The sequence below is a fragment of the Ranitomeya imitator genome, chromosome 2 (genome assembly GCF_032444005.1).
Source record: "Ranitomeya imitator isolate aRanImi1 chromosome 2, aRanImi1.pri, whole genome shotgun sequence".
Lineage (NCBI taxonomy): Eukaryota > Metazoa > Chordata > Amphibia > Anura > Dendrobatidae > Ranitomeya > Ranitomeya imitator.
Genome location: NC_091283.1, coordinates 27,577,063 through 27,590,680, shown reverse-complemented (window position 1 = coordinate 27,590,680; position 13,618 = coordinate 27,577,063). Strand labels below are relative to the sequence as shown.

The following is a 13,618-nucleotide window of genomic DNA, read 5'->3' as shown; positions in this document are numbered from 1 at the left end:
CTGACTAACCTACCAGATGTACAGCAGCACAGAGGAGGCCAGGATGGGAGTAGGAGACTGCAGGGTTAGCCTAAATGGGACTAGTTTGCCATGTGTTACCATCGAGATAGAAGCCATTTTTTTAGATACACTGCTCAAAAAAATAAAGGGAACACTAACATACCACATCCTAGATATCAGTGAATGAAATATTCCAGCTGCAAATCTTTATTCATTACATAGTGGAATGAGTTGAGAACAATAAAACATAAAAATGATGAATGTGAATCAAAATTAATATCCCACAGAGGTCTGGATTTGGAATGATACTCAAAATCAAAGTGGAAAATCAAATTACAGGCTGATACAGCTTCAGTGGAAATGCCTCATGACAAGGAAAAGATGCTCAGTAGTGTGTGTGGCCTCCATGTACCTGTATGACTTCCCTACAACGCCTGTGCATGCTCCTGATGAGGCGGCGGATGGTCTCCTGAGGGATCTCCTCCCAGACCTGGACTAAAGCATCCGCCAACTCCTGGACAGTCTGTGGTGCAACGTGATGTTGGTGGATGGTGCTAGGCATGATGTCCCAGATGTGCGCAATTGGGTTCAGGTCTGGGGAATAGGTGGGCCAGTCCATAGCTTCAATGCCTTCATCTTGCAGGAACTGCTGACACACTCCAGTCACATGAGGTCTGGCATTGTCCTGCATTAGGAGGAACCCAGGGCCAACCACACCAGCATATGGTCTCACATGGGGTCTGAGGTAGTGATGAGCGAGTGTACTCGTTGCTCAGGTTTTCCAGAACATGCTCGGGTGGTCTCCAAGTATTTGTGATGCTCGGAGATTTCGTTTGTGTTAATTCAGCTGCATCATTTTCAGCTGCTTGCCAGCCTGAGTACATGTGGGGGTTCCCTGGTTGCTAGGGAATCCCCACATGTAATCAAGCGGTCTGGTAGCCGCAATTCATGCAGCTGCGGCGATGAAGACTAAATCTCCGAGCAGTCATAAATACTCGGAGGCCACCCGAGCGTGCTCTGGAAAACCTCGAGCAACGAGTATTGTTATGATGCGGTGGTCTAGGAGCAACATGGAACGAGCTCTGAAGGAAGTGGTACTGTACTGACCGCAGTCCCTAAGCTCAACACAACACTAGAAGTAGCCGTGGAATGCTCCTAACTCTCCCTAGGCATCTCGTCACAGCCTAAGAGCTAACTACCCCTAAAGACAGAAGCAGGAAAACTATCTTGCCTCAGAGAAAATCCCCAAAAGATAGTTTAGCCCCCCACAAATAATGACTGTGAGTGGAGAAGGAAAAGACATACACAGAATGAAACCAGGATGAGCACAGGAGGCCAGTCTAGCTAAATAGATAGGACAGGATGGAATACTGTGCGGTAAGTATAAAACACTACAAAAATCCACGCAGAGTTTACAAAAAATCTCCACACCTGACTAAAGGTGTGGAGGGCAAATCTGCTTCCCAGAGCTTCCAGCAAGACAGAATTAATTCATACTGATAACGCTGGACAAACATAGAAAGCACTGAACGGATAAGTCCACAATCTGTGAACAGAAAAGCGCAAGCAAAACCTTAGCTTTGCTGAACTGGTCAGGATAACAGGGAAATCCAAAGAGATGTGAATCCAACCAGGAACCATTTACAAGTGGCACTGGCTGAAGAAAGAGCCAGGCCTAAATAGCTGAGCAGAAGAGACGATAAGTGGAGGCAGCTGATGACAGCTAACTCCAAGGAGCAGCCATACCACTAGAAACCACAAGAGGGAGCCCAAGAGCAGAACCCACAAAAGTGCCACTTACAACCACCGGAGGGAGCCCAAGAGCGGAATTCACAACAGTGTATACTCGCTTATCATTATTATTAGTGTGAGGATCTCATCTCGGTATTTAATGGCAGTCAGGCTACCTCTGGTGAGCACACGGAGGGCTGTGCGGCGCTCCAAAGAAATGCCACCCAACACCATTATTGGCCCACTGCCAAGCTGGTCATGCTGAAGGATGTTGGAGGCAGCAGAACGTTCTCCACGGCGTCTCCAGACTCTGTCACGTGTGTCACATGTGAACCTGCTCTCATCCGTGAAGAGCACAAGGTGCCAATGTCGAATCTGCCAATCTTGGTGTTCTCTGGCAAATGCTCAACACCAACTTGTGGACATTGGTCCCTCATAACACCCTCATGGAGACTGTTTCTGACAGTTTCAGCAGACGCACTGCTTTTTGCTCAAAGGAGGAGGTAGCGGTCCTGCTGCTGGATTGTTGCCCTCCTACGGTCCCCTCCACATCTCCTGGTGTACTGGCCTGTCTCCTAGTATTTGCTCCATGCTCTGGCCACTGTGCTGACAGACACATATAGCCTTTTTGCCACAGCTCACATTGATTTGCCATCCTGGATGAGCTGCACTACCTGAGCAACTTTTGCCTCATGCCACTGAACTGAATCTCTAGGGTTGAGAGTAATGACAATATGCCAAAGTGACCAATAGCCAAAAAGGATGAGAACAGAGAAATGGTCTGTGGTCCCCAACTGCTCCTTTATACGGGTTGTCTTGCTAATTGCCAATCATTTCTACCTGTTGTCTGTTCCATTTGTAAAACAGCAAGAGAAATTGATTCACAATCAGTGTTGCTTCATAACTGGACAGGTTGACTTCACAGAAGTGTGATCGATTCTGAGTTACATTGTGTTGTGTTCCCTTTATTTTTTTAAGTCAACAAGAAAATAAAGCCAGCGCACCACCTTCCAGGTGCACGGGAACTCCGTCCTGATGAGACGATATGTAGCAGAGAAAAAAAAAGTCTTTGTTCCAGCTCCTTAGATAAAATCTTCAAAATGTATTTCATCAATTAAAAATGACAAAAGTCATGCACCAAGACCGCACCATGTGCACACAGACAGCAGGTGACGCGTTTCGATGGCAAGAGCGATCTTTATCAAAGCTGCTATATGCTACAAATGAAGAATATATATAAACAGACTGAACCAATCCATTCAGTCGCAAATCACATGACACACCACTGCTGCACCCCCCGTGGACACCAGGCCGCGGCGTCGCCCACCTAAGCAGGAAGGGACCCTGCTCAGGTGCACGCCGTACCGCATCACCCCACCTCTGCCGACACCATGCCTCCTGTGACCCTGTTCTGCCACTGCCAGCCCTCAGGTAAGATACTGTAAATTCGGACAATAAGACAGACCCCCATCTTATAAAAAATCTTTTTTTCTGCAATTTTCACCCCAAATTTGGGGTGCGTCTTATGGTCCGGTGCGTCTTATAGTCCAAAAAATACGGTATTACGGGAAAGGTTAGTGTCAGTACCATTATAAATATCATTTAAATGTTCAGCTATGCGAGTTTTTAACTTTCTTATTGTGCAGCCTACATAGGCCGATTTACAGATGGTACAATCAATTTTATAAACCACTGACCTAGTGTTACAATTAATAAAACTCCTAATATTGAATTTTTGAGTATTGTCATTATTGTGAAAAAAATTGGTATTGATAGCTTGTTTGCATGTTTTGCAATTTGTTGTTCCACATTTATAGCTACACTTTGTGCTCAACCATGTCTCCCGAGAAGTACGAGATGTATACATGCTAGGAGACAAAACGTTACCTAGAGTGGGTGCTTGCTACTATATTGCATCCACTTTGTAATATCAATGCAAGTGTGGGATCCTCATGCAAAATTGGAAGGAATTTTTTGATGATGCAAACAAGCTATCAATACCAAATTTTTTCAGATCAGAGATCGCGGCGGCCATTTTCCTGAAGCCGAGATCTAAATCTGCAAACTCGGCTTCAGGAAAATGGCCGCCGCGATCTCCATCTGCGCACGCGCGGCCATTTTCCTGAAGCCCCGGGAAGCAGAGCACTCCATTTGCGCACGCGCGGCCTCAGGAAGATGGCCACCACCACCGATAAACCGGTAATTAACCCAGCTCTGCTGCTTACCGGGCTGCTGCATCACCTCACCTGTGGAAGGGACCCCGCTGACACCATACCGCCTCCTCATCCCCGCACCTCTGCCTCCGCCACACCATTGCCGGTAAGCCTGCATTACGACTATAAGACACCCCCCCCCATTTTACCCCCCTTTTTTGGGGGAAAAAGTGCGTCTCATAGTTGGGAAAACACGGTATATCTTCAGTAGCAAAATATTTCGTTCCGAGACACGCCGGTAAGAAGGTTAATAACTCACTACGCAGTGGAGATGTCAGACGCCGACTATTAACCCGAGAAGCCTACTGGATTTATTACCGAGGAACCAGATTTCCAGATGGACTGAATAGACGCAATGAAATTATGTTTCATTAACAATGAATTTGTCTTTTATTCATTTGCTTTGTATATTGTTTTTTGTAGGAGTGTTTGTATCTCATTTTTGTATATTCTGTTTGTTCACAATCAATGTTGTAGGACCTTATGTGTCACGTGATTTGTGACTCTGGATTGGTTCAGTCTGTATATATATATATATATATATGTATATATATATATATATATGTATATCCTTCATTTGTAGCATATAGCAGCTTTGATAAAGACCACTCTTGCGACCTAAACGCATCACCTGCTGTCTGTGTGCACATGGTGCCGTCTTGGAGCATGCCTTTTGTCATTTTTAATTGATGAAATTAGTGTTGAAGATTTCATCTAAGGAGCTGGAACAAAGACCTTTTTTTCTTTGAGCAGTGTATATTGCACAAAGTGGCTTAATTTTTTATGTGCAAGATGCAGATAAACCTGGGTGTGCTTTACTGCGAATCCAACAAATCCTCCTTCCTCCATTTATCAGAGGTCACTCTCTGACCCCGCATCACTGTGTGTGTGGTTTGTGTTTTTCAATAAAACTTTGAATTGAAGGGAACAAGATTTGCATTATTAGGAGTCCGACATTGCTGATACAAGCCATAGGTAAGTGTTCACACTAGGCAGTCAGCTCAGGTACCCATCCGTTCTGAGATTACCTTGACGATTGGTGGATGGGCTCACAACTTTTGGCCAAATCTTGTGCTAAGAATCTCATGTGTTTTTTCATAAATTTCCCAAGCCATTATGCTATTCCCATTTCATGTATCGCACATTTCCTTGCTCTAGCACAGATTAATTTTGAGTGCAGCCATTAATCTATTTGCTATATGACTTTTTTGGTTATGCACCAGTTCAGATTAGATTGCTGTTTGGTCAGTTTTTCTATATTTACAAGCCTGTGATGGGGCTGGATGTCGCTCACACACCATCATGAATCCATGACAAGACCCCTATGATGCTCGGTACAGCATCTCCCAGAATCTGCAGCCCCACGGTCACTTTTCCACATTAAGGATTTGTGCATTAGACAGGATTTAACAAACATCCGATGTAAGAAAAGAATTATACATAAAAAGTCACAACCAGAAATCATCCTTTCTCCTCATCGGGCTACTACTGTCGTGTGGTCACTGGGCTTCAAATTTGCTTCTAACCAGTTCCTCCACCAGCGGCTTCTCCTGGGCCGAGCACGCAGGTAACTGATGTATTTTTCAGATGCACAGAGCATTGATCACAGATCCCAAGGAGATAGCACAGATCCTGTAGCCGGTGATCAGACTCGGGGCCAAGGAGTTCAGAGCTCTACATGGTTACATACACAAAACATGGGACCACGCTGACAGTGACAGACTGGTACAGAGGGGCGAGGACCCAGCCTGTGGAGGCCTACAGGATAATAGGTAAGGAGCAAGAAGGTTGGTGTTACGGCAGTGCCGGTGGAGGTGGGGTAAGTGCAAGTTGTAACTTTCTGGAAGAGATGGGAAGTTTCATCTGAAATTTCTCATTGTGGTGAATAATAGGACATGTTGGGGCACAGAATTCCAGAGGCTGGGGGGCTACTTGGGAAAAGTCTTAGAAGCGTTTGGGTGCGGAGAGTATAATTGTGGAGGAGAGAAGGTCTCAGGAGGACAGGAGTTTATGTGTAGGAATATTAGCACAGAGATAGTCTGCTACCCATATCTATGATGGCTTTATAGGTCAGTGTTGGGACCTTGAACTTGATATGTTGGGGAATTGGGAGATAAGAATTGGGAGGGGAGAGGTGGTGCAGTTGACCCATCAAAGGCAGATGACCGGTTAAGAATGATACAGAACTGTGTTGGCTTTGGCATTAAGTCGTTGTAAGTGGTCAGGGCAGTTGCAGTGGAGACAAAAGATTAAAGGTTGTCAAAAAGTTAGATGATGGTAGATTTTTCAGTGTGGACATGTTGTTCGAGGAGTGAAATGGGGGCAATAGATGAGTGTACAGGTCAGGATAGGTGTGATCATGGCATGTTTGAAAGCAGAAGGGAAAATACTAGAGGTTAATGATAGTTTGAATAGATGGGTTAGGGCTGTGATAGGAGGTGAAGATGTTGGGATGGGGTCAAGTTCTCTCTGTACCATTTTGGAGAATGCTCTTGGCTATGGTATGAACAGCTGCTTAGTAAGACATGGTGTCTGCCTCAGATGAACACTGCTTGGTCTTTAGGCTGCTTGACCCCACATCTCAGCCGGATACGAGAACGTTGCTGTCTACATGGGCCTGATACATATGTGCCATCCAATTACAGATATCAGCCCATGCTCGGCCACAACAGATGACCAGTGATCGAGCTACATGGAAATCTCTTCTAATCAACTATTTGAAGCGCATTATTTTCTAGGATCTTTTGTATTTTTGCTGTGGTAAAATCCCTATAACCTCAATTATCCCCACACACAATGAGGCCTCTAACAGGAGTGACAGAGGTCAGGGCCCATGTTCTGTGCATTGCACCCTCTTCTATAGCTTTATGGCATACCCCAGTGTTCATCAAGTCCGGTCCTCAAGAGCCACCAACAGGTCATGTTTTCAGTATTTCCTTAGTATTGCACAGGTGATAATTGCATCACCTGCACAGGCAATAATTCCATCACCTGGGCAATACTAGGGAAATCCTCAAAACATGACCTGTTGGTGGCTCTTGAGGACCGGAGTTGGGGAACACTGGCATAGCCAATAGAAATAACCAAAACGTTCTACATTGGTAGAAGATGTAATCCCAGCCTGTAGCACTGTGCAGACCCCAATGTTACATAGATATACGTCTCTGGCATCCTGGGCCCAGAGCCCCCCACGATTAGATAGAGAACAGTAAGAAGACACCGCAGATTTGCTTTATACAGAACTTTATTGACAAAAACACAGGCTGAGCGGTTACTTCTTCTTGGACACACCGACTGTGCGTCCACGACGGCCGGTGGTCTTTGTGTGCTGTCCTCTCACACGTAGACTGTAGAGGGAGAAGAAATCATGTGTTACTGAGGAACATTACCAGAACTCATGAAAGTCACTAACATTAATTACCAGGCATTACAGATACACAATAGGTCCGGCAAAAGTCACTGCTGAAATGCTGGCAGGTATGACCATACAGCAAGAGACCGAGACTTGGAGACCTTCTGAGAAACATGGGAACATATGTTCCCGAGTCTGTATATGACCTTGTTACACAACTGTGACCTTCTGAGAAACAATGACTCTTGATTTACAGGAGGTCACTATAGCTCATGTACCACTGAAAACCTTTCGGACGATTGCCCTCCTTGGCATATTAAATGGTTTAGGGAAGAAAGGTGGTGGGAGCTTCATAAGTGTTGTCTGTGCTTTCCAGCCAGACCTAACCAAGATCCCGTGAGATTGGACTACTCTGAAGCCCACCATACACTTTAGATAGCAGGTGACCAAACAAAGGTCCAGCCTGCAGACATCTCCCCCCCATACATAGGAGATCACCCGTGTGTGATACGAGCCCACCAGTCCCTTTCGCAGCAGTTCGTCTCAGAACAAGAAATGACGGTAGGACCCTCGTTTCCTCTCATTTGTTAGGGGCCACATGCAGAATTTTACACTCCAGTCCGCAAGTATTGCAGGCAACCAAATTATCACAGCAGAGTTTACCAAAGTTTCTCATCTGAGCAACATCAAGGAGGTCCTTAAAACATCGTCTGCCTTAAGGACTGGAGTTAGGGAAATATTGCAGTAGACTGTCAGCTGAGCCAGTCAATGCCAGGGTCAGCCAACATTAGTCTGAGGTGTATGGGGGGGGGGGGGGTTACCGCTAAAAGGCCCATAGATAACTGTGCAAAAGATTTTAATGGAACGGTTTTGTAAGCTTAACTCCTGACATTAATAAAGGGGTTTCTGGTCTTTTGCAAGGTCTGTGTGACTGCAGACTTGTGATTCCTTACAGCTCATGCACCACACACTGTCAGGATTCGGTGGTGTCGGTCACATGACTGCAGTTACACTATGGATAGACATGTGCAGCCTCGCTGAATTTTCAATCATTGGATGACACCGAGTGTGCAGTGCATGTGCGGAATCAGAACAACTGCTGACTTATCAGAAGACCAGAAAGCTCCTTTAAGACCGCATTCACATCTGGAAGGTTTTATTTTACAGGGCCACTACATGAACAGAGCAAAAGCCATGCAAGACCACCACACCAATAGCATCTGACAAGACCCCGCTAACAGGATTTCTATTATTTTACATTAACTGAGCCCAGTCCAAAACTGAAGCTTTTGGCAAATCAGCCCCTATAGAATCCATAATGCCTTATATACTACGATTCATAACCCAGTGGATTCCTATAACTCCAGTCAAACACAAGATCTGCTGGTCAAAATCAATTAAAAGTCAGGAGCTGCCGAGAATTCAGTCTACAGTTCCTCGGAGACCCCTCACCCTCTGTGACAAATCTGCAATAGAGGAAGACTAAAGCCAGAACTCCTCGGCCCACAGGGTACGTGGTATTGGGGGCCAACATCTGACAGATTTTGTACAGTTGCTTAATTTTGAAGTATGTACTTTGGTAACAGCTGCAAATACATTAAGTTATTATCCTCCGTCTAGCCAGAAGCTATAGGAGCCGGCCCGAGAGCTGTGGAAATGCCACAAGCTGGAGACCATTGGCAGACAACTGACAACCATTAGTAGAGGCCATAGGATCCAAGAAAAGCAAAAAACCTTCAATCCAAAACACTGCACAGACCTGTCCACATCATGAGGTCACAGAGCTATATGTTATACACCCCCCCGCAGCGCCACCCACAGGACCTGACAACTTCTGTACATTGTGTATCTGACATCTTGCCTATACGAGTGGCTCCATACCAGTACATAGAAGCCCCACGGTGTCGGCACTGCACCACTGATGAGCAGAGGTATATGCTCATTCAGGTCAATCACAACAGTGGGGTGGGGGGCAGATATAGATTTGCAGATCACCACATTTAGAGATGTCAAAGCCGAGCAGAGAAACCAAGTGTTGTCAGGACCCCTGCCAGTCACATTACACAGCTCTTATCTCATCTGGATCCTGTGTCTTCAGCGGAGGTTACTGCGACATTTCACATAATATCAGAGGAGTCACCAGCAGAGGCGGTGGCCACAAAACAACTTCACCAAGTTGTAACAAAAACAAACACATCTGGCAATCTGGTGCATAAAAGTCTGTTTAAGGCCGGGATCACACATGCGAGAAACACGTCCGTGTCTCGCATGTGAAAGCCAAGCTCTGGCGCCGGCACTGTGGAGCGGAGCGTGCGGCTCCATGTGTTACTATGCGGCCGCGCTCTCCCCTCCACAGTGCCGGCGCCAGAGCTTGGCTTTCACATGCGAGACACGGACGTGTTTCTCGCATGTGTGATCCCGGCCTTATGGTGTTATCTGTAGCGGAAGCCACAAACCCCTGAATCCTGATTGTTGCCTTCATCAAGTGTTTGAGGCTCCCCCTCCCCCCACAGGTGTAAGAGACTCCAGTCACTTAATGGAAATCATGGAATGGAGTGTGCACCACTTAGGTCATCAATATCAGAGGGGGTCCGACCCCCAGCGCTCCCACCGATCAGGCATCTGCAGCGTCGCTCACTGGAGTGGTCGTTCTGGGACTGCAGCTCAGACAATACTGAAGTGATTGGGACCCGAGCTATCCATGAACAGCCGCTACTGAGCACAGAGCTGATCACAGGGGTGCTGGGTGTCAGACCCCACTGATCTAGTACTGCAGACATATCCAATATGGTCACCTATATAGAAAGCGCACAACACTGCAGACTACGAACACAACTCACCCCCAGAAGTGACGCAGGCCTCTGTGTGCCTTGATCTTCTTCAGCCTCTCCAGATCTTCACGGAGTTTGTTATCAAGTCCGTTAGCCAGAACCTAAAATAACAGGACAGTCAGTACGGAACCGATCAGGGCCATCTGTGCCGCAGGCTCCGATAGTGGTCGGCTACCTCCATCAGTCCTGGACAGTGAATGGCTGGGTATGTTCAACCACCACTACAGAAATGTGGTGAACAATGGGGGTTAAGACCCCGACTCCAGTGACCACCATGGTCTGACAAACATCACCCAAGCTATGAAGGTGGTCAGCATCTTTGGCTTTTGTGCTGCGAGATCAGCTAGAAGCAGCCACAGACATAAGATATCCGTCAGCCAGGGCTGATACAAATGCCTACTGCTTCATAGGCCTATAGGACGCTATAAGTTCAGGTCTGATTGATGCGAGGCCAGCCAGGGTATGGCAGTCAGCTACTGGACTCCAGGGGAGCGTCCTCCCAGAAACCCACCCTCACTCCCCCGACTACCCACCTGGCTGTATTTCCCATCCTTAATGTCTTTTTGTCTGTTCAAAAACCAATCTGGGATTTTGTACTGACGAGGATTCTGCATAATTGTCACCACGCGCTCAACCTGGGAGGAGAGGAACAGGTTAAATCACAGAATAAGAACCTCACCGAGACTGCGGGACCACCACTCGGACTACCACCCACCTCATCTTCAGTCAGTTCTCCTGCACGCTTTGTGAGGTCAATGTCTGCTTTACGCAGAACCACGTGAGCGTAACGACGTCCGACACCCTGCAAGACAAGACAGTCCCAAAATCACCATATGCAGCTATGGTGGAACTATAAGTCCCAGCATACGACAGGCATAGACCCAGGACTCACCTTAATGGCTGTGATGGCGAAGGCGATCTTCCTTCGTCCATCAATGTTTGTGTTCAGGACACGAAGAATGTGCTGAAACTTCTCTGGGATGACGAGCGACTAAAGAAAGACAAAAAAAAAAGAAGCATATAAATTTTTTTTTCCACCATCAAAACGTTTTAAAACCATTTCAGAAAATGCTTCTTTTAAGATCTTCGGTTGCCGTCAGTGACTTGTGGTCGACTTAGCCACATCCTACAGCTACTGGTGGAGGAGACGAGCGGCAGGACCCGGGCCAGAGCCTGTAGCCACCGGACAGGAACCCCGAGAGCAGCCGCACTGAGGCAAGAAGTCTACAAGTCAGAGGATGCAGCAGGCGGGAGGGTACCGGGAGACAGGGGGGCCGGACCAGAACCCTGCAGATCAGTGTGCCATCACTACTGGGGTCCCGGGTCAGACATGAGACAGTTCTCAGTCACTGACCGCAGAGACAGGGACCCCCGAGGACACAGCATTGTCCCAGGGGTCCAGGAGACAGACATGGGGGCCAGACCAGAGCCCTGCAGATCAGTGCGCCATCACTACTGGGGTCCCGGGTCAGACAAACCATTCTCAGTCACTGACCGCAGAGACCCCAGAGGATGCAGCAGGCAGGAAGCTCCTGGGGGTCCGGGAGACATGGCGGCCGGACCAGACCCCCACAGATCAGTGTGCCGTCACTACTGGGGTCCCGGGTCAGACATGAGACCGTTCTCAGTCACTGACCGCAGAGACCCCAGAGGATGCAGCAGGCAGGAGGCTCCTGGGGGTCCGGGAGACATGGGGGCCAGACCAGAGCCCTGCAGGTCAGTGTGCCATCACTACTGGGGTCCCGGGTCAGACAGACCATTCTCAGTCACTGACCGCAGAGACCCCAGAGGATGCAGCAGGCAGGAGGCTCCTGGGGGTCCGGGAGACAGGGGGGCCGGACCAGGGCCCTGCAGGTCAGTGTGCCATCACTACTGGGGTCCCGGGTCAGACAGACCATTCTCAGTCACTGACCGCAGAGACCCCAGAGGATGCAGCAGGCAGGAGGCTCCTGGGGGTCCGGGAGACAGGGGGGCCGGACCAGACCCCCACAGATCAGTGTGCCGTCACTACTGGGGTCCCGGGTCAGACAGACCATTCTCAGTCACTGACCGCAGAGACCCCAGAGGATGCAGCAGGCAGGAGGCTCCTGGGGGTCCGGGAGACATGGCGGCCGGACCAGACCCCCACAGATCAGTGTGCCGTCACTACTGGGGTCCCGGGTCAGACAGACCATTCTCAGTCACTGACCGCAGAGACCCCAGAGGATGCAGCAGGCAGGAGGCTCCTGGGGTCCGGGAGACATGGCGGCCAGACCAGACCCCCACAGATCAGTGTGCCGTCACTACTAGGGTCCCGGGTCAGACATTAGACCGTTCTCAGTCACTGACCGCAGGGCCGTTAGTCATCACTGACCGCAGGGCTCTATATGAGCCATTACCGCCATGTTTAGCGCACTGGCCCCTCCACACCACATCAGGGCCCCTCACCCCCGGCCTGTACCGCGCAGGGGCCGCCACGTCTCACACACCGGACATCACTCATCTCCACACAGCAGATGCCCACAGGCGGCACATAGGAGCCGTGTAGCCGCCACTAGCGCCCGTCCCCCGGTGGCTTCCTCCACAATAACCGCATAAGCGCCTCCCCGAGCCCCCCACAAACACCGACCACCCCCAACCGCAGCCCCCCGAGCCCTCCCGGGGACAGATGGCGCCGGATTGCCGGGATCCCCCTTCTCTGCGCCTCTATAACACTCACCATGGCGGCGACCGCAGGGAAAGAGAGGAAAAGGAAGTGACGCGCCTCTTGTTTTATACAGAGCCAACCCCTCTACGTCACTTCCGGTGAGAATTCTCTCAGGGAGTTGTGGGAATTGTAGTTCTGGACCCGGAAGTAGAGCCGGAAGTGGAGCTGCTGCTGTGTTGTGGAGAGTCCAGAGATGACAGAGGTGAGATGATGGGGGTGGTTGTCCCGTGTGTCTGCTCTGATGGGGGTGGTTGTCCTGTGTCTGCTTTGATGGGGGTGGTTGTCCTGTGTGTCTGCTCTGATGGGGGTGGTTGTCCTGTGTCTCTGCTCTGATGGGGGTGGTTGTCCTGTGTGTCTGCTCTGATGGGGGTGGTTGTCCTGTATCTGCTCTGATGGGGGGTGGTTGTCCTGTGTGTGCTCTGATGGGGGTGGTTGTCCTGTGTGTCTGCTCAGATGGGGGTGGTTGTCCTGTATCTGCTCTGATGGGGGTGGTTGTCCTGTGTCTCTGCTCTGATGGGGGTGGTTGTCCTGTGTGTCTGCTCTGATGGGGGTGGTTGTCCTGTATCTGCTCTGATGGGGGTGATTGTCCTGTGTGTCTGCTCTGATGGGGGTGGTTGTCCTGTATCTGCTCTGATGGGGGTGGTTGTCCTGTGTGTCTGCTCTGATGGGGGTGGTTGTCCTGTATCTGCTCTGATGGGGGAGGTTGTCCTGTGTGTGCTCTGATGGGGGTGGTTGTCCTGTGTGTCTGCTCAGATGGGGGTGGTTGTCCTGTATCTGCTCTGATGGGGGTGGTTGTCCTGTGTCT

At 49.1% G+C, this 13,618-nt stretch overlaps 2 protein-coding genes across 2 annotated transcripts in view; one reads left to right on the top strand and one right to left on the bottom strand.

Annotated features, from left to right (window-relative positions):
• Window positions 1–7,170: 7,170 nt before the first annotated feature.
• RPS18 (ribosomal protein S18) lies at window positions 7,171–12,883 on the bottom strand. The gene is made up of 6 exons (XM_069746271.1): window positions 12,826–12,883; window positions 11,020–11,118; window positions 10,843–10,929; window positions 10,661–10,762; window positions 10,137–10,228; window positions 7,171–7,291 (listed from the first exon to the last, which is right to left on the bottom strand). Exons 1-6 carry the CDS (start codon window positions 12,826–12,828, stop codon window positions 7,216–7,218), a joined length of 459 nt encoding a protein of 152 aa, XP_069602372.1. The 5' UTR covers window positions 12,829–12,883; the 3' UTR covers window positions 7,171–7,215.
• An 11-nt stretch (window positions 12,884–12,894) lies between these two features.
• Window positions 12,895–13,618, top strand: part of VPS52 (VPS52 subunit of GARP complex) — a 28,504-nt gene continuing 27,780 nt past the window's right edge. The window contains exon 1 of the mRNA XM_069746270.1: window positions 12,895–13,015. Within this exon, the coding sequence (XP_069602371.1) occupies window positions 13,007–13,015 (9 nt within the window). The 5' untranslated portion in view covers window positions 12,895–13,006. The remainder of the gene's footprint in view (window positions 13,016–13,618) is intronic.